The 22972-nt window shown below is 53.1% G+C and overlaps 2 protein-coding genes across 3 annotated transcripts in view; one reads left to right on the top strand and one right to left on the bottom strand.

Moving 5' to 3' along the window:
* The first annotated feature begins 4732 nt into the window (after positions 1 to 4732).
* Positions 4733 to 14141, top strand: Ckm (creatine kinase, M-type). The gene is made up of 8 exons (XM_075989830.1): positions 4733 to 4887; positions 7310 to 7521; positions 7981 to 8135; positions 8563 to 8695; positions 9985 to 10156; positions 11531 to 11654; positions 12788 to 12977; positions 13756 to 14141. Exons 2-8 carry the CDS (start codon positions 7329 to 7331, stop codon positions 13932 to 13934), a joined length of 1146 nt encoding a protein of 381 aa, XP_075845945.1. The 5' UTR covers positions 4733 to 4887; positions 7310 to 7328; the 3' UTR covers positions 13935 to 14141.
* Positions 14142 to 16441: 2300 nt separating this feature from the next.
* Positions 16442 to 22972, bottom strand: part of Mark4 (microtubule affinity regulating kinase 4) — a 29615-nt gene continuing 23084 nt past the window's right edge. The window contains exons 14-18 of one of the 2 annotated variants that reach the window (XM_075989724.1): positions 22477 to 22580; positions 20269 to 20547; positions 20048 to 20127; positions 18966 to 19010; positions 16442 to 17654 (exon numbers count right to left, since the gene is read on the bottom strand). In XM_075989724.1, coding sequence (XP_075845839.1) covers positions 17590 to 17654; positions 18966 to 19010; positions 20048 to 20127; positions 20269 to 20547; positions 22477 to 22580 — 573 coding nt within the window. In that variant the 3' untranslated portion in view covers positions 16442 to 17589. The remainder of the gene's footprint in view (positions 17655 to 18965; positions 19011 to 20047; positions 20128 to 20268; positions 20548 to 22476; positions 22581 to 22972) is intronic. The other variant, XM_075989719.1, reaches the window with a different exon arrangement.

The following is a 22972-nucleotide window of genomic DNA, read 5'->3' as shown; positions in this document are numbered from 1 at the left end:
CATTTGTGCATACATACAGACACACAGAGGTTCTTGTTGTCTGTTTTGTTTTGTTTTGTTTGTTTTTTGAGGCAGGGTTTCTCTGTGTAGCCCTGGCTGTCCTGGAACTCACTTTGTAGACCAGGCTGGCCTCGAACTCACAGAGATCCGCCCGCCTCTGCTTCCCGAGTGTTGGTATTAAAGGCGCGCGCCAGCGCCACCCTGCAATTTTTAATTTTATTTTCAATCTCGCCCCTTTTTGAGATAGGGTCTCACTATGTACCCCAGTTTGGTCTCACAGTCATGGCCATCCTCCTGCCGTGGTTCCCTTTGGTGCTGGGCTTACAGCCACTATACCCTAAGCTATCTTTGTTTTATTTGTGGTCACAGGGTCTATCTATAAATCTCAGGCTGAGCTCAAATTCACAATCCTCCTGCCTCAGCCTCCTGAAGAGTTGGGAATGCAAGCCCATGCCCCCATGTCACGCTTCTCAGGGTCCAGCAGCTAAGAATCCCTTAATGTTGGTTCTTGAGTCTATAATACTCTACAACAGGCGCCTTCTCTCTCTCTTGCTTTTCTCCAGGGAAAGACTGCATTGACACGACTTAGGTGACGGACCGTATTTGCAGGGTGACTGAGCCCATCGGGTTAGAACCGTCACGAAAGGCCCCTGCAGTGCGCAACGATGCCGCCAGATGGCAATGCAGGTCCACGGAGCAGCCCACGGTGCGCCATCCGCCGGAGCCCAGGCCAAGGGGTCCTCCCTCAGGAAGCCCTCTGCGAACCCCCTCTTAGGACTCGCAGCCTCGTGACCTCCAGCGTTTTCACTCCTGCACACTCCGGGGGACAGGTGTCTGTCACTTTGAAACTGTGAGTATGGGACGCAGGGCAACGTCCTGAAACCTGAGTGTAATTGACATAAATCCAAACTCATCTTGTTACGTTTCTAGTTTTTTCCAGAGCCCAGGACTGAAGAGGCAGCTAAGCTCCACCCAGACACTAACAATGGATCTGTCCCACGGTCATCATGAAATAGATGCAGACCCCAGAAGTGTCATCTGCTGGCATACACCCCATCTCTGGTCTCCTGTTCCTGGTTTACAGAACCAGACCCGGAGAGGAAACCTACTTTTCGGAGGCTGTTGTAAGCAGCTCCTCCAAAGGTCTTTGAATGGGGTGGGTGAAATGGCTCAGCGACTAAAGGGTTTGCCGCCCAGCCTGACCCTGGGACCCATCTGGCGGAAGGAGAGAAGTGACTCCCCTACAAATCGGGTTGGGTAGATTTGTGTCCACATCCTAATCTGGCCGCCTTCTCTCCACATGACCTGTTTCCTTACCCGCACAAAGCAGCATCGGGGGATTACAGGAGATAAAGATTAGAAGCAAACCTCCGGGGAGGCATTGTTAGGTCGGCCTCGGTCCCAGCTGCACACCCAAACAAGGGCCTGTGCCAAATTCTCTGTGCAAATTGCTTTCGTCCACTCTCCCCACTGTAAAGATGAGGCACAGAGAGGCTGGGTGACTTCTCAGGATCACACAGCCATACTCCAAGGTGGGCTCCCCGGCCAGGGTCATGTGAGGCTCAGATGAGAAGGTCGTTCATGTCTGTAATCCCAGCAACTAGGAGACTGAGATAGGATGACTGTCAGGGAGTTCTAAGCTAGCCTGGGCTACACGGTAGCAAGACCTCAAAACTGCTAACAAAAAAATACAGTGTAGTGGCTCCTGCCTATGGCGGTATTGCTCTGGAAACTGAGGCAGGACGGTCTCTGTGGGGTCAGGACAGCCTGGGCCCCCAACCTTCTCAAAACTTCCAGCTCTTGACCAATCCCAGTTCCACCCACTAACCCTCAGGCCCTAACACAGGGAGGGTGGACATGACCAGTTGTGAGGGACTAAGGACTAGGGACACAGCCTGATGATACAGAGAGACCAGGACATCATTTTCACCAAAGCTCTCCAACCTCTGGGCTGCCCTGTGTCCCTCTGGTAGGCAGTTTTACCCCTTCCTAGCTGTTTGCTCTTGGGCTGTTTGCTTAACCTCTCTGGGCTTTACCAGTGAGAGTGTTGACTGAGTACTGTGTAAACAGTCAGAGCATCTCAAAAGACAGGTGATATAGAACCCCAGGATATCCCCGAGCCCACCCCTCCACCTCCCAACACAGAAATCTACACGTAGCCAACAAGAATGCTGAGGGCTGGCAAGATGGCTCCGCAGTAAAGGCACTGGCAGCCAAACTTGACAACCTGAGTTCAATTCCCAGGACCCACAGAGCAAAAGAAGGAACCGACTACCAGGAATTGTCCTCCGACTTCCACGGTGTCCCTCCCCACTTGCCCTCAGAGACAAACAAAAACAGATGCATGTAATCCTTTTAATTAAAAAAAAATAGCCGGGCGGTGGTGGCGGCGCACGCCTTTAATCCCAGCACTCGGGAGGCAGAGGCAGGTGGATCTCTGTGAGTTCGAGACCAGCCTGGTCTACAAGAGCTAGTTCCAGGACAGGCTCCAAAGCCACAGAGAAACCCTGACTCGAAAAACCAAAAAAAAAAAAAAAATGTCGCCAAGAAGTGGTGGTGCACGACTTTAATCCCAGCACTCAGGAGGCAGAGGCAGGCAGATCTCTGTGAGTTCAAGGCCAGCCTGGTCTACAAGAGCTAGTTCCAGGACAGGCTCCAAAGCTATAGAGAAACCCTGTCTCAAAAAACAAAAAACAAACAAAAAGTTGAATGTTCGGTAAGGGGTCCTCAGGGACCTGGAGTGTGTGGGGTGGCCAGAGCCCACCTCTCTGCCTGTAGCCGTCACGGGTTCCCATCAGGGGCAAACAGACAGCAGAGACTCTTCTCAGCCGTCCCTTCCCCGACGGTGTCCATTCCTGTCTCCCTCAGTGCTTCTGCCTCAGGACCTTGGCACCTGCTCTTCCCTCAGCTCCCTCCCTCCATAGCTGGCTTTCCACACCAGATGTCACATTTCCTCCTCGGAGGCCTGCCTTGATTTACCTCATCTGAAACAGCACTGTTATCGGATACCCTTCAATGGTCTATTGACCTGTCCATACCAGTCAGGAGGTTGGGAGTTCACACCACGTATCCTCTGTTTTTTCAGTAAGTGTTCAATAAACTTAGGCATTTTGTTGTTGTTGTTTTGTTTTGAGACAGGGTTTCTCTGTGTGGCCCAGGCTGTCCTGGAACTCACTCAGTAGACCGAGCTGGCCTCAAACTCTTGAAACCTGGTTTCTTTTAGCTCTTCCAGCCTTTGCCCATCTGCCACGACTGGCAAGGAACATGGGGTGCCAGGGCCAGAGGTTGAACCCCAAGTACATTTTTAAGCCCTTCTTCCCTTCTCTGCCCCCCAGAGCAGGCTACCCTTGCTAGCCAGGCCAGAAATGGGAAAGGATGGGGGTGAAACCACGCTAGCCACCGAGCAGGAATCCAAAGGAGTCCGAGGCAATCCTGAAGAAAGAGGTCCAGTCCCTGCAATCCCGGTGCCTTCCAGAAGCTTCCACACATCAGCTGCTCAGTCGCTGAGGTCCTTGGTCATAGCTGAGGTGGAAACTCCTGTCATACTCTGTCCTGTTCCAGTGTACCCTCCACAGTTCAGGGACCACCCAGCCTGCCTTTCCCTGGGGATGGAGCAGCCTCCAGGGGTCTAGGTTGCCCATGTATGGAGGCAAGGCCTGGGGACACCCGAGATGCCTGGCTATAATTAACCCGGGCACGTGGTGGCCCCCCCAACACCTGCTGCCTGGGCCCCCCCATCCCAGTGCCTGGGCCTTGGACTCTGCAGCCACTGCGGAGAAGCTCTCTCTAAAAATAACCCTGTCCCCAGTGGATCAGGGTGAGGGGGCAGGCCGAGGGTGGCCACTACTTCCCGCAGGCCCAGGTTTGCCTTCACTCCAGTAGAGTAACTCTCTGTTTCTGCTTCTTTCCCTGTCAGTTCCCCAGTAGTGGGAGCGGCCAGGTCAGGATCCCGGGTAAAACTGTGCCTGGTTCTAGAACTTTGGTCATAGTCATTGCTCTCTCTGCAGCTGGATGGCCACAGGCCTCTCATGTGTCGTCCCAGAATCTGGGGGCCCTTGGCTCTTACTGCAAAACTCGCCCCAGGTACTGCAGGATAGAGGTGTGGCTGTGAGGGACAGAGCTTTCCTGGCACATATGAGGTCCATGACTGCAAAAAATGACACACACCTGGAATCCCAATGCCTGGGAGGCTGAGGCAGGGGGATTGCCACGAGTGCAAAGCCAGACTGGGCCACATAGTGAAACCCTGTCTTAAAAAGTCAAAATAAATAAATACCAAAGTAATCCTACTTGGGAGGTGAGGCACAGGAGGATTACCACAAGTCTAAAGTCAGCCTGGACTGCATAGTGAGTTCCTGGGACACCTTGGCTACAGAGTAACACTCCAGTTCAAAAACACAAACAAAACCAAAATGAAATGTTTCTCCTAGCTGCTGACTCTCAGAAGCAATGAGGCCCAGGGGAGGGTGCTGACTGCCGTCAAGGCTACGGGGCCTGAGGCAGGCTACAACAAGCTTGGGGGCCAGGGTTTCTACGTGCCTGGGGCACCCAAAGTATTACTGTTCCATGTTCCCGGCCTGGGGCCAGCTGTCCCCCGCCAGCTAGACTCAGCACTTGGTCTGGGAACCAGTGAACAGGCCAGCCCCTGGGGCAGCCCATACAAGGCCATGGGGCTGGGCACACAGCACGCCTGGGTTCAGGGTGGGCACAGTGCCCGGGCAATGAGCAGAGAGCTCAGCTGCCCTCAGGGGCTCCTCCCTGGGGACAACCCCTCCTGACCAATGACACCCTGCAGGCTCCTCTATATAACCCAGGGGCTGCAGGCTCTGCCCCCGGGTCAGCCTTCCCTCCACTACAGAGACAGCCTCTCCCAAGCCACCCAGTCAGGTAGGGCCTGGTTGTGGGGGAGTCGTCAGGGTTGGGATTGGGAGTGGGGAGTCCAAGGGTCCTGTAGTGCTATGCTTGTGAATTCTGCAGCACAAATTGTGGGGACAAATGTTTGGGCCACCGAGGTCTCAGCTGCCAAGGGTCCCTGCTTGCAAGGCAGGGAAGTCTGGGACTAGTGCTGAGCAGAATTATCAGCAAAAGAGGCAGGTGACCTGTCAGTGGTTCTTTAACTTTGTCATGGGTCTGTGTTTTGTCCCTGTGTCCTTGTGTCTCATCGTCCCTAACTCTCTCTCTTTGGTTGTTAAGTTTTAAGAATTATTACATGTATTTTGTGTGGGGGTTCGGGGAACGGGTCCCAGTGCACCTGTGACAGAGGTCAGAGGACAACTTTGGAGAATCGAGTCTCTTCTCCCACCCTGTGTGTCTGGGGATCAGATTCAAATTCTCAGTGTCCTGCGATGAGCTGTCTTGCAGTCCCTGGCTCTCCTGACCGAGGCCCTCTGGCTGGCTGTCTCTGGGATCTTGAGGATGTGACTACATGACTCAGTTTACCTTGTGATCTTAGAGATCATGGGTCATGTTGGGGAACTATGGGGTGCTTCCTCCTTCTGTCTCTTGCCTCAGTGTCTCCTGGGGTGTCCCTGACATGCTGGGGGGCATCCTCTGAAGGGAGAGGTCTGGAATGGAAGCTCAGGGCGTCCTTGAGCCCTAGGGCCTGGCTGCGTGTCCTCCTGGCCACTCCAGCCCACCTGTCTCTATGCTGACTTAGTGCAAGGCGAGCCTGCATGAGCAGAGGGGCAGGTGGCAGTGGGGGTTGGGGAGCATCTAAAAATAGCCACAGAGCACCAGCAGCAAGGGCTTGGGTCTCTGTCCTGCCCCACCTTCTTCTCCCAACTGGGCCTGTCATCACCCTTGCCTTCCAGCTCTGATGTCCCCCATTGTCAGAACTGCAGGGATCTGGTCAATAAAAGCAATAAAATAAAACAATAGCAACAGACTAAAAATGATGGGACTGGAGAGGCGGCTCCCTAGGTAAACTGTTTATTTTGTAAGCCTCAGGACCCAGTCCAAACACGAGTCCACACCCCTTAAGAAAAAACCAACGGAAAAAGCTAGTGCCCAGCAGAGTGGTGCATGCCTTTAATCCCAGCACCCAGGAGCCTCCGGAACCCTTTCCTGTGCCCTTACCTGGACTGATCTGGCTTGGGTAACTCAACAGAGCCTTTATCCCTCCTCAGGTGTGCACATATCATCTCCGCCTGGTCCTCACACGGAGCTTGTTGGCATTGATTTTTAATTTCTGCAACAAAACACCATACACCAGCAAAGCAACTTAAAAAAGAAAACATTCATTTAGGGCTCACACAGTACCCGAGGGTCAGAGTCCGTGCCCATCATGGAAGAGAGTGTGCCAGCCGGCAGGCATGCATGGTGCTGGAGCAGTAATGGGAACTTACATCTATCCACAACCAAAGGCAGAGATGAGGTGGACTTTTCAAACCTCAAAGCCTACCCCTAGTGACAAGCATCCCCCAACACCTCCCAATCCTTCCTAAATAGTTCCACCAACTGGCTACCAAGCATTCAAACCTGAGCATGTGGGGGCCGTTCTCGTTAAAACCGCCACATACCCAAGAACAACAACTAAATAAAATAATGTGTGTTACATGCCAGGCACTGGCCCGGGTGCTTTACCTGTCCTTAATCCCGCCACAAAGGTAAACACTGTCATAGTCTCCGCTTTATAGATAAGGAAACAAACAGAGACGTCAAACAAGTTGCTCCAAGTCACACAGCTTGTAAATAGCAGAGCTGCGATTCAAACCCAGGCCATCTGATTCCAGATTCTTTACTCTTATTATTCATTTTACTTATTTATTTTTATTTATTTAAAGGCAGGGTCTCACTCTGTAGCCCAGGCTGCCCCTGAACTCACTGCAATTCTCCTGCCTCAGCTCCAGAGTCTTGGAATTATAGCCATGGGCCATCGTGCCCAGCCAAAGCCTATATTCAGTCTCTCTGGATTGAGATAGACTCTCCTGTAGTTCAGGCAGACATCCAACTCTCTAAGTAGCTGAGGATGATCTTGAACTCCTGACCCTCTAACTGCTGGGATTATAGGCACGAGCCACTACATCCGGTTTTGCTGGTTCTTGGCAAGCACTCTGCCAGCTGAGCCCCAGTGCCCAGGTCCTCTACGTCTCTCCCTGTACTTCTCTGGCTGCAGACAAAATGTTCCACCTTCTTCCTCAGCTAGAGAGACTAGGTCCCTAGCAAGGTCACACAGCCAGCATTTGGTCATATTAGGCAACTTAGGCTGGGTTCTCAGAGAGGGAACTCCTGCTTCAAGCCCCTGGTCTGACTGGCCTTGAGCCCAGCAGCTGGGTTCCTCAGCCTGAACTCACATCCCCTCCGCCCGCAGGGTCCCACAAGCCGCCACCATGCCCTTCGGCAACACTCACAACAAGTTCAAACTGAACTACAAGCCTGAGGAGGAATACCCCGACCTCAGCAAGCACAACAACCACATGGCCAAGGTGCTGACCCCTGACCTCTACAAGAAGCTTCGAGATAAGGAGACCCCTTCCGGCTTCACTCTGGACGATGTCATCCAGACTGGGGTGGACAATCCAGGTGAGGCTACAGTGGGGCAGACAGACCAGAGGGCTGGAGGTCACCTGCTTATCCCAGGGAGTCTGGGATCCCTCCTACCCTCCCTTCCTTCTAATAAAATCTAGGACTTCCTTCCTGTATGCTAGGTCTATTCTACCACTGAGTCACACTCCAGCCCCTCACTGGGGGATTCTAGGCAGGGGCTCTACCACTGAGCCACACCCCAGCCCCTCACTGGGCGATTCTAGGCAGGGGCACTACCTCTGAGCTGCAGTCCCTGCCCATGTGTGGGTCCTTCAAGTCTGTTACCTGGATCCTCTGTGGAAATGGATTGTGTGAGCTTCTCAACATTTTGAGCTGAGACGCTACGATTCGGGGACACTTTGGCCCCATTTACCTGGTCCCTGAAATGGCTCTTTTTCCCATATTGGACACCTACAAGCCTAAACTTCCGATGCTGACCTCAGCCCCACCCCGCAGGTCACCCTTTCATCATGACGGTAGGCTGTGTGGCTGGTGATGAGGAGTCCTACACGGTCTTCAAGGACCTGTTTGACCCCATCATCCAGGACCGCCACGGCGGCTACAAACCCACAGACAAGCATAAGACTGACCTCAATCACGAGAACCTCAAGGTCAGTAGCCCCCAAGGAGCGGGGTTGGCACAGAGATGGGGAGAAAAGTACAGATAGCGGGAGGGACAGACAGATTAGCGGGCTCCCGGGGAACTGGCACTTGGAGCGTCCTGAGGGCAGGTGTGGGGAGTGGGCAGTGAGGCTGGGCGGGGTGGGGGTGCAGGAAGGAGCTCAGTGCCAACTCGGGGACCTGGGAGAATCTAGGGGAGATCTAAGGGGACCTGGGGAGACCCTAGAGCAGCTAGGGCAGACCCAGAAGGAAGTGGAGAGACCCTGGAGGACATGGGGGGCACCCGGGAGGACTGAGGATGCCCTGGATGGTTTGCAGTGAGACTCATGGAGGATCTGGAGTGAGAGCCCCATGAGGTTCTTGGGGAGACCAGGGCTGGCCAGGTCTGCCTTCCCTGACACCCCAGCGTTCCCCCAGGGCGGAGACGACCTGGACCCCAACTACGTGCTGAGCAGCCGCGTGCGCACTGGCCGCAGCATCAAAGGCTACACGCTGCCTCCGCACTGCTCCCGCGGAGAGCGCCGAGCCGTGGAGAAGCTGTCTGTGGAAGGTAAAGACCCAACAGCTGCACCCAGCTCTGGTTCCGGTTCCGTCAGAGCTGGCCTTGTCTAGAAGGCTGACTGCATTACCTGTGCTCCCGGTTGGGGGCATCTCCCACGGAGGCAGTCTGGGAAGTCCTGCACTCAGCTGCCTCAGGCTCTCCACGCTCAGTGTTCACTCATAGCTCATTCACTCATTGATTCATTAATTCAGCAAACATTGCTCCGGCTGAGATTTCTCAAAATGGGCGAGGTGACAAGGCCACGAATCTGGCCAGTGTGGCAGAGAACCCTCAGAGGGTGGCTCCTATTAGTTGACCTGGGCCTGGCACCCTATACTTGTAATCCCAGTACTTGGAAGGCTGAGGCAGGAGGATTACCGCAAATTCATAGTGAGACTCTGCCTCAAAAACAAGAAATCAGGCCAGGCAGTAGTACATTCCTTTGATCCTAGCACTCCGAGGCAGAGGCAGGAGGATCTCTGTGAGTTCAGCCTGGTCTACAGCGTGAGTTCCAGGACAGCCAGGGCTGTACAGAGAGATCCTGTCTTGAGAAACAAAACAACAAAACAAAACAAAACCCCAAAGAACAAAACTAAGAGATCAAAACAAACAATACCAAATGTTTGTAGTAGTGCAAACATCTCTTTTGTTTCATTGAGACATAGATTCTTTGTGTAGAGCAGGCAGGTCTCCAACTAGTGATCTTTCCTGCCTCAGCCTCCCAAATACTGGGATTACAAGTGTGTGCCTGTAGCTGGCACAAGACATAAATTCTACAATGGAAAATTTTTTTTTTGAGGTAGAGTCTCTCTACAGTCCTCGCTATGGAACTCACTATGTAGATCAGGCTGGCCTCAAACTTACCTACCTCTGCTTCCCAGCTCTATAGTGGCCATTTTTACAGTGGCCCTCTGTGATTAAGTCAATTAAGTCACACACAGTGAGTTTGAGGTCAGCTTAGGCTATACGATGAGGCCCACGCTCAGAAACAAAAACATTAAAAGCCAGGTCCAGGAATCATACCCTTGCAAGTAGGCAGGGTTGGAGTATCAGTTTATGTCTTGGGGACATGAGCATATGGGGGGGGGCATGGGCAGACGGGGGGACATGGGCAGACAAGGGGGGAGGCTCATGAATTCTTGGAACAGGACATGTGTTTGGGTTTAGAGTGGAGTGTAGTGGTTTGGAGACGTCTTTGATGCCCAGGCCCAGGGTATCAGGGGCAGCAATGTGGGGCCCCCCAGCCTGGGCATCCCAGCTGAAGCGAGAATGTCTATTGCTCTCCTGCGGCCCCTCAGCTCTCAACAGCCTGACGGGTGAGTTCAAGGGCAAGTACTACCCCCTGAAGGGCATGACGGAGCAGGAACAGCAGCAGCTCATCGATGACCACTTCCTGTTTGACAAGCCTGTGTCCCCTCTGCTGCTGGCCTCAGGCATGGCCCGGGACTGGCCTGACGCCCGTGGCATCTGGTGAGTCCCTCCTTCTCTTTCCAGCCCTTTCTTTCCTGACCCTTCTCTGTGCATGAGACCACGGCCTTGCCTTCCAAGCCTGTCTAGCCCTGGTCAGGTGGCAGAGTTTACAATCCTTGGACCAAAGAAGCCCAATGAGGAACTGACATTAGCCAGGCCTACTGCATAGACCTCTCATTGCAGCCCCTGGGAGGTCTAGGTGGGAGGCTCCAAGTTCAGGGCCAGCAAAACTACAGGGAGTTTGAAGCCAGAATGGGCCTCAAAATAAAAACTGAAAAGAAGTCGATGGTGGCTCACACCTTTAACCCTAGCACTCCAGAGGCAGAAGCAGGTGAATCTCTGTGAGTTCAAGGCCAGACTGGTCTACACAAAGAAACCCTTTCTTGAAAAATATAGTTAAAACAAAACAAAAACCTGAAAAGAGTGTTGGAGTGGGGTGTGGCTCAGTGGTAGAGCCCCTGCCTAGAATCCCCCAGTGAGGGGCTGGGGTGTGGCTCAGTGGTAGAATCCGTGCCTAGAATCCCCCAGTGAGGGGCTGGGGTGTGGCTCAGTGGTAGAACCCGTGCCCCGCCCCCCATGTGGGACTGGAGATGTGGCTCAGTGGCAGGGCATCTGACTGGCATGCATAGGGCTCAGGGTTAATCCTCAGTATGACAAAGAAAACAAAATGTTCATACTTGAACCACTCTCTCAGCTGAAATCTCAGCTCTTTTACTAGGTGTTTGACCATACACACCTGTAGCAACAGTTACTCCAGCAGCCTGAGGCAGGAGGATCACTTGATGGCAGGAACCATTCCGGAACAAAGATCATGTTTACAAAAATCCATTGTACAACAAAATACATGTATGAAAATTTAGTTTTAATAATAATAAAACCAGGCTTGGTGACGCATGCCTGCAATCATCACACTGCAGAGAATGAGACAGAAGGATTAGCAACCAGTTCAAGGGCAGCCTGGGCTTCACACCAACACCCCCTTTCTGAATAAAAAATTATACTAAGTCAAATTATTACATTAATAATAATTTCGAAAAACTAAAGACAGTTGAAATATCAGAATTCTGGGATGCAAAGCTTGGAACCGGAATGGATAACATTTTCGATATGACCTTGTGGTCATAGGAGGTCCATTGCCTCACACTGGCCTCACACTCCAGATCTTCCCGCCTCAGCCTTTTGGGTGCTAAGATAACAGCCGGGAAGCGAGGAGTCAAGCTAAGACTGAAGTTTTGTAGATGTGTGATTGAGAACCCGATGGACCTCATTCACGCCCCCCAGTGCCCAAAGACTGTGTTTGGACAAATGAACTCCTTTAGTTTCCTGGGCATGGCACTCCTGCTGACTTCTAGGCCTTGGGTTGTCCCTTCTTAGGCACAACGACAACAAAAGCTTCCTGGTGTGGGTGAACGAGGAGGACCACCTCCGCGTGATCTCCATGGAGAAGGGAGGCAACATGAAGGAGGTTTTCCGCCGCTTCTGCGTGGGCCTGCAGAAGGTGGGTATCTGTGACTGCATCCCGACCACAACACTCACTTTGTAAAGCCACGCCCCTTCTTAGACCCAGACCCGCCCTTCCCCACCACCAAGCCCAGTGCCCAAGACTCCTCTCCTTCCACAGATACCAAGACCCCTCTGGCTTTTCCCCACTCATTTTCCAATCTCCACATAATTTTTGTTTTTTTAAATCTCCGCCTCTTTTTTAAACTTATTTTTAAATCACAACGTGTATTTTATTTATTTATTATGTATACAACATTCTGTCTCCGTGTATGCCTGGGTGCCAGAAGAGGGCACCAGATCTCATTACAGATGGTTGTGAGCCACCATGTGGTTGCTGGGAATTGAACTCAGGACCTCTGGAAGAGCAGTCAGTGCTCTTAACCTCTGAGCCATCTCTTCAGTCCCCCAGTCTCCACCTCTTATATACATACACACGTACACACGCACACACACACACACACGCACATACACACAGGTATACACACATGCAGAGACACATATACACATGGACATGCACACACAATAAATACACACATGAATATACACATATATAGACACACATGCACGCACACACATGTACACACACCCATACATACACACGCACACACACACACATATATACACATGCATGCACACACATACACACAGGCATACACACTTACATACATGCGTGCGCACACACATGTATACACAAACATAGACACACATAGACACACACACATACACACAGCCAAACACACATGCATACACACATGCGCGCCCATACAAACACACACACACACACAGAGCAAGCTCTGCTCTTTCTGATTCCACTCTATACCCACCTCCCCAAGAAGGTCCCAACCCTTCTCCACATTTAGACACCCCAACCCATTCTACCAACATTCTAACCCCAGCCCTAGCCAGAGCCCCACCTCTCAGAGCCCCATCCCCACACCGAGGGTCTGAAGCCCGCCCCTATCTCTGCCATAGGCTTCTCTCCCCGCTCTCCAGAGCTCCTCCAGATTGGTTCTCCACTCCCGCCCCTGGCGAACCCCGCCCCTACCTATATTCTAACACCTGGTCCCTCTGAAAACCCTGGCAGGCAGCATTTGGAGCCTAACCCCTGTTGCCCTCTCTCCTCCTCAGATTGAAGAGATCTTCAAGAAGGCTGGTCACCCCTTCATGTGGAATGAGCACCTGGGCTACGTTCTCACCTGCCCCTCCAACCTGGGCACCGGGCTGCGCGGAGGCGTGCACGTGAAGTTGGCGAACCTAAGCAAGCATGCCAAGTTCGAGGAGATTCTCACCCGCCTGCGTCTGCAAAAGCGCGGCACAGGTGCGTCCGGCCCCGCGGCGTCTGAGGAGGGAGGGCTCTTTCCTGAGGAGAGGGCACCCTGCAAGTTCCGGGGTCCAAGCTATTTGATGTGCCTTTTACATACGTCCCTGACCCTACCCTTGGAGCCTCTAATTCTCAATCACTAAATGGAGTGAGGTCATTGGACCACAGGCAGCCACTATTCATTCTCTCTCTCTCTCTCTCTCTCTCTCTCTCTCTCTCTCTCTCTCTCTCTCACACACACACACACACACACACACACACACACACACACACACACACGGTGACACAGTCTCACCTTGGAACTGTGGTGTCTGAAACTCGCTCTGTAAACCAGGCTGGCCTCGAACTCAGAGATCCTCCTGCTTCTGCCTTCTGAGTGCTGGGATTTAAAGGCACGCAGTATCCTTGCCATGCCCGGCATGTTTTTAAAATTAAATTTATTCTATGTGAGAGCGGGCAATCCCATTTCACGACATGTATGTGGAGGTCAGAGGACAACTTTGGGGAGTCAGTTTTCTCGGTAGGCCACCGTATGGGTCCAGGCTTGGCAGCAAGCATCTATACCCGCTCTGCCATTTTTCTGGCCTGTACTATATATAATTCACGGTGGATGGTTGAGCAAGGATCTCACCATCAAACCCAGGCATGTGGTTCCCAGTATTGAGAGCCGGTGATCTGAGTACAGCGAATTCCCGAAGCGTTTGCAGCTGGGCACAGGGGAGTCCTGGCACGCCTGCTCCCTGTTCATGCTTCCGTGGCCTCTGCTTCCGCGCAGGTGGCGTGGACACGGCCGCCGTGGGCGCCGTGTTCGACATCTCCAACGCCGATCGGTTGGGCTCATCCGAGGTTGAACAGGTGCAGCTGGTGGTGGATGGCGTAAAACTTATGGTGGAGATGGAAAAGAAGCTGGAAAAGGGCCAGTCCATCGACGACATGATCCCTGCACAGAAGTAGGCACTGTGCCAGCTCACCAGCCAGAGGCAGCCGCTGGAGCCCCGCCTCTCCGGAAGTCCAATCAGTGGGCTCTGTCCTCTGGGGTTCTGGCCAATGACAAGCCACCTCTCCGGAGCCCCGCCCACCAGCTGGAGCTCCACCGAGCGCATCTGGAGCGCTGGCTGCTTCCCCACGCTCCGTCTTTAATAAAAGTCCGTGGTGGCCTGAGCATTGAGTGTGACAGCTACTGAGGGAGAGGGAGCGGGGACTTCGGCATCTAGCCACCGTGGCTTCCCTTATATGCGTCTCACTGGTTTCCTGTCTGTTCCATCTTCGGCCCTCTCTAGCTGCCAGGTTTTTGTTGTTGCTGTTTTGAGATAGCCTCTTTTGCAGTCCAGGTTGGCCTCGAATTCCCTGTGTGGCTGAGGAGAGCCTTGAATTCTAATCTTCCTGCTTCCACTTTTCAAAGTTCTGGAGTTAGAGGAGTGCACCACCACGTTTGGCTGTGTGTGTGTGGTGTATGCACTTGACATGTAGCCCAGGCTGGCCTCCTGCCTAAGTCTTCCGAATCCTGAGATGATGGCAGACCCTCCACCCCCAGCTTAGCTGGCGGTCAGAGGGGGCACTCGCCAGGTGAAAACTCCTGGCTGCACCCATATCAAGATGTAAGGAGATAACCAACTCCCCAAGGTCAGGGTCTCACGTAGTCCAGGTTGGCTTCCATCTCATTACAGAGCCAAGAAGAACCTTGAACTTTTTGTTTTTGAGACAAGGCCTCTTTACATAGTCATGGCTATCCTGGAACTTGCTCTGTAGACAAGGCTAGACTTGAACTCACAGAGATCAGGTTTGCACCACCACGCCTATGCTGGGGACCTAATCCAGGGCTTCCTAAATGCCAGGCAAATGTTCTACCAAATGTGACCTTTGTCACTTGCCCTCTACACTCAGCCACACCCACCTTGGATTCATCAGTGGTAGAGTTTCCGCTTTCAAGTGGAGGGTGCGGGTTGGACCATCACTAGGAAGTCCTTGGGCTGAGGTTTTAGGAAAAAAAAAACCCAGAGGGCAAATGGGAGGGCAAGTGTTTGAACTGAGAGGGGTAAGTAACAGAAGTCCATTATTGCCAGACATGGCGGTGCACCCCCTAAGTCCCAGCAGTTAGGAGGTAGATGCAGCAGCTGGATCTCTGTGAGTTTGAGGGTAGCCTGGTCTACATAGTGAGTGCCCTATACCTATGATTCCAGAATTTGGGAGCTGGAGGCAAGAGGATCAGGAGTTCAAAGCCAGCCTTGGCCACATGAGATCCTGCCGAAAACAACCCAAAAGCTGGGCACTGCGGCAAGTATCTGTAACCACATGTGAGTTGTTACAGAGACTGTCTCAAAACAGGACACACGTTCAGAAGCTTACAGGTGGGCACAGAAGCTGCACCCTGTAACCCCAGCTCAGAAGGCTGAGGCAGAAGGATTTTCAAAAGTCCAATGGCAGTCAGAGACAAACAAGACCAGGTCTTAAAGATGGCTCACCAGGAGGTAGTGGTGCAGGCCTTTAACCCCGGCACTCAGGAGGCGGAGGCAGGAGGATCTCTGTGAGTTTGAGGCCAGCCTGGACTACAGAGGGAGTTCCAGGGCAGCCAGGCTGTTACACAGAGAAACCTTGTCTTGAAAAACCAATGAAATAATAATGGCGGAGTGGAGCTGGGACCAGCAGAGGTTTTCAAACAGGGTTGGTATTGCTCAGGAAGGTCCAGTATCTGGAAAGTTATCTTTGTCACCTCTGCTCTCTCTGACATTCGGTGATGTCAGAGGACAGACAGCCCTGGACCTCAGCTGAGGATTGAAGGCACGTGCCGCCACTGCCCAGCACTGATCCATTATTGAAGACAAAGACTCAGAGGATTTAGTCTGTCACGTGTCTGCTTTGCCCGCTGACCCACTCAGCCTCTTGTTATGGCTCCCTAGTGCCCTTGAAAAAAGAATCCCAGTCGGGCCTCTTTGGGGATTCAGGTCCCAGAAGGCACGGCTGGGCTGTCCCCACATAAGATACCGTCTGTAAGTGAAAGGCTAGCCTGGCCTACACAGTGAGATGAGTCCGACTTTCAAATGTCAAAAGCTGACCACTGCTACTTCGACAGATTGGACAACTGACAAGGGCTAGTTCAGGGACCCAGCGCAAAACCAAAGGCTGCTCAACTACTCATCACCAGCAGGTTTCTGCGAACGCATTTTTTTGTGGGTAGTTTCATGTACCTCAGGCTGGTCCTTACCCTGCCTCCACCTCCTACATGCTGGGATTACAGGCCAGACACACGGATTTGTTTTCAGACAGGGTTTCTCTGTGTACCCTGACTGTCCTGGGACTCTCTCTGCAGACCAGGCTTGCGTGTGCCTTCAGAGCACTGGGATTAAAGCCATGTGCCACCACTGTCAACACAAGTGATTTTCGCAGAATAGGGATGGAATCTGGGATTCCAAGCAAGCACTGTACCAGCTGAGCCCCAGCTACAACCCACACGGGCTCCGTACTTGTGTCCAGAACTGGGCCTAGCGTGGAGTGGGCACCAGTCATTGTTTATTGAATACATGTATTACTGAATAGGAAGAGGTTTTGAGTCCAGTGTAATACGGCAGAGGGGAGCGAGTGGACAAGAGGAGGGTTTGACAGAACGCTGGGGCCTCATGGGGAGAGGCTGAGTTCTGTTGTGCCTCTTCCGTAGTCATCCTTGAACCTCCAACCCCACTGTTCCCATTCTGCAGATGAGATAACCAAGGCTCAGCAAGCAGAACCACAGGTTGGGGTCAAGTCCCCAGCTCCCTGGCTCACCTGCAGGCCAAGGGCCGGGAAGGAAAACCCCAGGTCGGCCAAGGAGGGCTTTGGGAACGAGAAGGACTCTCCTACTAATTATTGGGTAACAGGCTGCAAATGAGGAGCTGACAGGGGGTGAGGGGGCAATAACTTAAAAACCAGAGGTGACAGTGGCAGCTCCCCGAGAGACCTCTGCAGAGGGACAGGAGTATATACAGGGATTTGTACAAAGTGCCCCGCGCCAGCCTGGGGCGGAAGGGGGTTAGAGCATAAAGGGGAGGGGAAAGTTTCTGCCTGTGACCCCCCCACTCCCTGCACCCCCAAGTTCTGTCTCGTCATTATGCCTGGCAGGTCTCCCTGAATGGGATAATTTCCTCAGTTTCCCTCATCACTCCTGTCCCCAGGAAGGTGCCAGCTCCCCCTGCCGAGCCTTATTTCATCATGTCATGTGTCCCCACATCCACCAATATAATCAGAGGAAACGGAGGTCAAGATACGGGGCACCCTCTCCTCTGTCCCCCTTTCCTCTTGGAGAAGTAAAAGGGACCAGAAAAAGAGGAAGGGACCCAGGCTGTGATGGCGGCGGTGGCGGCGGCTCAGAGTTCGAGGTCGTTGGAGATGCGGGTGACGAGGGTGCGGAAGGCCAGGGCGGTGCCCGCCACTCGGCGGAAGAGGACGCCCCTGAGGCCAGGCCGGGGCAGCTGGCACACCTCTACTTCGAAATGGGACAGGGGCTCGGGCCCGCCCGCACCCCCGTGCAGGCAGGCCAACAGGAACGGCTGCGGTTGCCGGCATCGGCAGCGGGCAGCTGCGGTGGCTTGTCGCAGGGCAGCCATTAGGGCCTCAGGAGGACGAGAGCTGGTCAGCTTCACACTCCAGGGGAATCGGAGCAGCCTGGGGGCGGTTTCCGCTTTATCCCAAGGTAGATGGCAACTGAGGAGGGGACAGGAGGGATCAGACAAGGCAGAGGGGGTCACGCATCCCCAACCCCACCCACACAAGGACATAAAAGTGTTACTGAAGATTGCATTGCATATCCCATGCAGCTAGCCCCCCCCCCAACTATGGACCAAAAGGGTGAAACTCACTCTAGAGACCAAGTTAGCCTCAACTCAGAGGTCCATCTGCCTGCTTCTGCCTCCCAAAGTGCTGAGATTAACGCAATGTGCCACCATGCCTGGCTATGTATGTGTATGTATATGTATGTGTGCACGCACATGCGAGGGCGCACACACACAAAATCTTTTTTTTTTTTTTTTGAGACAGGATCTCACTGTGTAGCCCATGCTGGCCACAGTCTGAGCCACGGCTTGGCATGGCATCCTGGCAGCTCACAGGTCTCAGGGGCCTCTCATCTCTCTTTGGTTTGGGATAGTCAACGTTCTGGCTAATAAGTGCATGCCAGGTATGTGCATAGGACCAAAGCGGGCAAACCACAGCCCTGCACTCTTCTGACCACAGGCATCAGCTTAGAGACAGACACGTCACCTACACCCAGCCAGTGAGACTCCCTGGTGGATTCTGAACTGGTGGTGTGTCAAACTAAGCAGGGCGGAGTAAACGGTAGCGCTGCCTGCGTTTGTAAATAAAGTTTTATTGGAATATACACATACAAATTAATTTTTTCCTCATTGTAGGGCTGAAGTTTGGTAGGCCAGGTGAGCAATCACCATTGAGCCACACTCCAACCCCTCACTGGGGATCCTAGGCAGGGGCTCTACCAATAAGCTACATCCCAGTTCCCAAGCCCCAAATTTTGCGACAGGCTCTCACTAATTTGCCCAAGGCTGGCCTTGTGCTCTTTGTAGCCTTGGCAGGTTTTGAAACTGCATTCACCAGATCGGCAGACCCGTGTGACTACAGCCAGTATGGATGTAACACTGTACTACGGCACAGTGAAATCTATTTGTTTTACAGACACTATGGCTTCTTTCGTCCTAGAATGGCACAACCCAGTAGAGGTAAAGGAGAAAGACTGGGCCTCCACCGATACTTAGCTATTCCGTGACTGGATTTGCCTACATGCTGTAGGCAGTGGATTGAAGATGCGGGTAACAGATCAGAGGACAATATTGGAGGGACATTAGGCTGCAGGTGGGACAGGGCTCAAGATGTGATGTGGCAGAAGTCAGTCTCCGCGCAGGTGGAGGGGTCCCGGGATATCCCAGCAAGTTGGCTTTTAGAGCATGAGATGGGGCCTTAGAAAGGGTGCATGCACACAGGCAGGGTGGGGACCACACTCACCTTGTGACCTCAGGTCCCCCGATTCTCTCAGGTTCGTCTGCGACCCTAGCGGAGGAGGGAAGAGACAGAATGTACATCTGGACAGGAGCAGCCCCTCCCCTTCCCCACTGCCACCAGACTCCAGGCAGGCTCTGCTGCAGCTCAGGCGAGAGCTGTAGTCTGGGTTTGACCCCTTCCATCCAGAGCGGGGTCCACACGTAAATGGTTAGTGCAGGTTGGAGAAATACTGAAGGATTTGAAAGATGAAAAAAAGGGGCAGGCAGACACACCTACACAGAAAAAGGCATAGACATACTCACACAGTCACACACAGATGTTCAAATGACAGACACGTTCCTTAGAGAGCTCTCTACCACTGAGCCACAGCCCAGCCCCTCACTGGGGGATTCTAGGCAGGGGCTCTACCACTGAGCCACAGCCCAGCCCCTCACTGGGGGATTCTAGGCAGGGGCTCTACCACTGAGCCACAGCCCAGCTCCTCACTGGGGGATTCTACACAGCAGATTTACAGCTGAATCATGTCTTTCTCTTCCTCAAACACCCCATCAGCTCTATTCTTTTTGAAATTTTCAGACATAATCCCTTTCTATATCCTGGCTGGCCTTGAACCTGGGATCTTCCTGCCTCAGCCTCTCTAGAGCTGAGACTCCGGGACTTTTCCCGCCAGAACTCTCACTAACTCGTGGCACACGTGTGTTCCTTCCGTCCTCTATTAGAAGGGCGGCTCCGTCACCGTGGCAATGTTTCACATTTTCCAGCCATGCGGGCACACAGTGGGTATCAATGGGTAACAGAAACACAAAGGACAGGGATTCTGAGGGATGTCCTTTCTGAGTCCTCACAACCACCCTTGGAAATAGTTTCTGTGGTTACTAGCTTCGTGTTGCAGAAGAGGACAGAGAGAAGCTAAAAGGCTCGGTCTAAGTCGCTCAGTAGAACTGATACCTGCCCCGTCCCTCTGCTGGCAACAAATCCGACATACCTGTACCCGGCTTCCTCCTACAGGGCTCCTCCCAAGGTCCCACACACACTCAGTCAACCATGCAGACAGAGAGGGGGAGCAAGAGCAGAGCGGGACTTACTGATTTTGGATCCCTGGGGCAGAGAGGCGCCCGATACACAGCGGTTAGAGTTCTGTCGTTTAGAGGGATCGAGGGTAACCCTGTGGGGTCAGGGGGTGGAAGGGGTGGCAGGAGGAGCAGACGACCAAGAGGTCAGATACAGGAGGCAAAGCAGAGAAGACAGGTTAGGCCCCACCCCTCCACCCGGCCCACACCCACACCCCACATCCGGGGCAGCTCACCTTCGGGTCAGTTTGGAGGTCAGCTTGGTGAAGAGGTTGGTGGTGGGGCGAGGCCGCCCGGAGGGCAGGGGCGAGGCCTCGTGGGCCAGCGTGGGTGAGGCTGGGGGTCCATTCTGCACACCCCCGCCACTCCCGCCCCCTGCCCTCCGGTCTCGGACCTGGCCCCCGTGGAAGGTGCTACGGATGGTGGAGCCTCGAGCCAGGCGGCTCCGCTCTCCCGATGGGGGAGCCAGGCTGTGACTGGAGGGAGAGGCAGGAGGCACCCGTGAGGTACCAGAGCTGTGGGCAGAGAATGAGACGTCAGGGCGGGGTCTAAATTCACCTTCCAGATTTTCCCATCCTAGTTCTAACCAGACCTGACCCTGCTTAGCTTCCAGAACTGTAACACCAGACCTCCAATGCGTTCATTCCCGGCGACCCCCAAGCTCAGCCTAGAGCTCAGAGGCTACTGTGCTTCTCTAGAATCCACCTGCGCCCTTCTCTCTTAGCATCCAAACCCTTAGGGCTAGCAGGAGTCATACACATGAAGTCTCCTTCTGGAGACTAGTTTCCAGCACTCAGTGCTTCAAGGAGGAGTCACGTGACTGGCCTCCACCCAGTAGGTTGCTAGCCACTGTTCTTTATACCATTTCCGGGCCATGTCCTCAAAGACACTGCTGGGAGACCGGTAGTTGGCACAGACCTCAACCCTGCGTAGGCGCCCACAGGGACACGGACAGGTTAAAAAGAGCCTGTTCTTGGATTCTGTCTCAGAAATCATTTTGAAGCCATAGCTTCCTCTGCAGCTTAGTCCTGTTCCCTGTGAGAACCTGAAGGTCACGTCTCAGGCTGATCACAAGTAAGGACTCACTGGCTGAGCAACTTCAGACAGGGAACTTAACTTCTCCCTGCTGTAAAATGGAGGGATTAGGACCTACGCAGTTTCTAGACACGGTCAGGCCACCCAGAGAGCCGCTGCTTGACCAACCCCCTTGATTGGTATTTTGGTTTTTAATTTAGTAACTACCAAATAATCTCCTTGTCATTAAATGCCATCCAAACCCCAGGTAAAGGATTGTGCGACCTGCGGGCAGTTAGTGCCAGTCCCATTTAGAGAAGAGAAACTTGCAATGTCCCCGTTAACCCAGTGCTGAGCATCCCCAGGTTCACACTGACACCCACAAATCCTAACACACACGCATCCACAGCTACGTCCCAGAATGCACTGGGTTCCAGTGAAGACGGTACCCAAAGCTTGGTAGCGGGGAGCAAAATGTCTGGTCTGAGTGGAGCAATTCATGCTTCCTCTCTTTTCCCTTTCCTTCAAAACAATTTTTTTTTAAATGTGCATGGGTGCTTTGCCTGCATGTGTGCCTGTGCACACGGGCCTGGTGCCTGCAGAGGCCAGAAGAGGATACCGTATGTCCTGGAACCGAGGTACGCGGCGAGTCACCCGTGAGCACTAAGAATTAAACCTGGGTCCTCTGCCAGAGCAGACAGCGCTCTTAACCTCCGACTATCTCTCCAGCCCTCTTTCTTTTTATGTTGAGACACAGCCCAGGTTGGCCTTAAACTGCTGATCCTCCTGCCTTCACCTAGCCAGAGCTGGGGTTATAAGCACGTGGTACCTCCCCTGGTGTAGGCCAGGCATCAGATCCAAGGCTTTGGGCAGTCAGGCAAGGGTTAACCAACTTAACCACTCCCCCAGCACTCATTTAAAAACACAAACAAACGGGGGTGGTGGTGGCGCACACCTTTAATCCCAGCACTCGGGAGGCAGAGGCAGGCGGATCTCTGTGAGTTCGAGACCAGCCTGGTCTACAAGAGCTAGTTCCAGGACAGGCTCCAAAACCACAGAGAAACCCTGTCTCAAAAAACCAAAAAAAAAAAAAAAACCACAAACAAACAAACAAAAAGCAGTTCAGGCTAGCATTGAACTAGTTATGTAACCAAGGTTGACCCTGCACTCTGGTCCTCCCTTTCAGGTGTGTGGTATCATGGCGTGTACACATGCATGTGTGTGCGTGTGTATGTGTGTGTGTGTCTATGTGCACGCATTCACTCACTTCCTATTTAAAAACTCCACCTGGTTCCCAGGCTCCTGGCTGAGGACAGGGTGGCCTACCTTCACGCACGGAGATCTGCCCGTAAAGGGCAGGGGGATGCCGCTGGACATACCCACCCTCTCCCTGTGTTCCCTTTCGTGCCCGGAGGCTCTGTCTCACGTACCTGTTTTCTTTGCCGTTTGGCAACAAGGATGGGCGATCAGCCCCTGGCCGCTCCGTGCAAACATAGGTGTTTCTGCGGGTCATCATGCTGGGGGGGAGGTTGTTCTGTGGAAAGCACACCAAGAGGGGATGAAGGGTGAGAAGACGCCTCCCAGCCTCCCCACCTTGCTGCATTCTGCCACGACACACTTCTTTCCCTTGCAAAGATTTATTTTTATTATTTCATGTATATGGGTGTTTTGCCTACATGGATGCTTATGTACCAGGTGTGTGCCTAGTTCTCAAAGAGGCCAAAAGAAGGTGCTGGATCTCCTGGGACCCGAGCTACAAACAGTTGTTAGTCACCATGTAAATGCTGGGAATTGTACCAGGCTCTCTGAAAGATCAGTCAGTGCTCTTAACCACTGAGTCATCTTTTCAGCCTGGTATTTCTGTTTAAATTTTTTTTTGGTCTTTGGAGACAGGGTTTCTCTGTGGCTTTGGAGTCTGTCCTGGAA

Source organism: Microtus pennsylvanicus, chromosome 1 (assembly GCF_037038515.1).
Source record: "Microtus pennsylvanicus isolate mMicPen1 chromosome 1, mMicPen1.hap1, whole genome shotgun sequence".
NCBI lineage: Eukaryota > Metazoa > Chordata > Mammalia > Rodentia > Cricetidae > Microtus > Microtus pennsylvanicus.
Note: the sequence above shows the minus strand (reverse complement) of the source record. Positions and strands in the feature narration are given on the sequence as shown.

What these genes read in the sequence shown, in the direction of transcription:
- Ckm (XM_075989830.1), top strand. Translation starts at nt 7,329, where the DNA reads ATGCCCTTCGGCAACACTCACAACAAGTTCAAACTGAACTACAAGCCT. An exon ending in GACTGGGGTGGACAATCCAG is followed by an intron (nt 7,522 to 7,980) that starts GTGAGGCTACAG and finishes CCCACCCCGCAG; the next exon opens with GTCACCCTTTCATCATGACG. An exon ending in CCTGACGCCCGTGGCATCTG is followed by an intron (nt 10,157 to 11,530) that starts GTGAGTCCCTCC and finishes GTCCCTTCTTAG; the next exon opens with GCACAACGACAACAAAAGCT.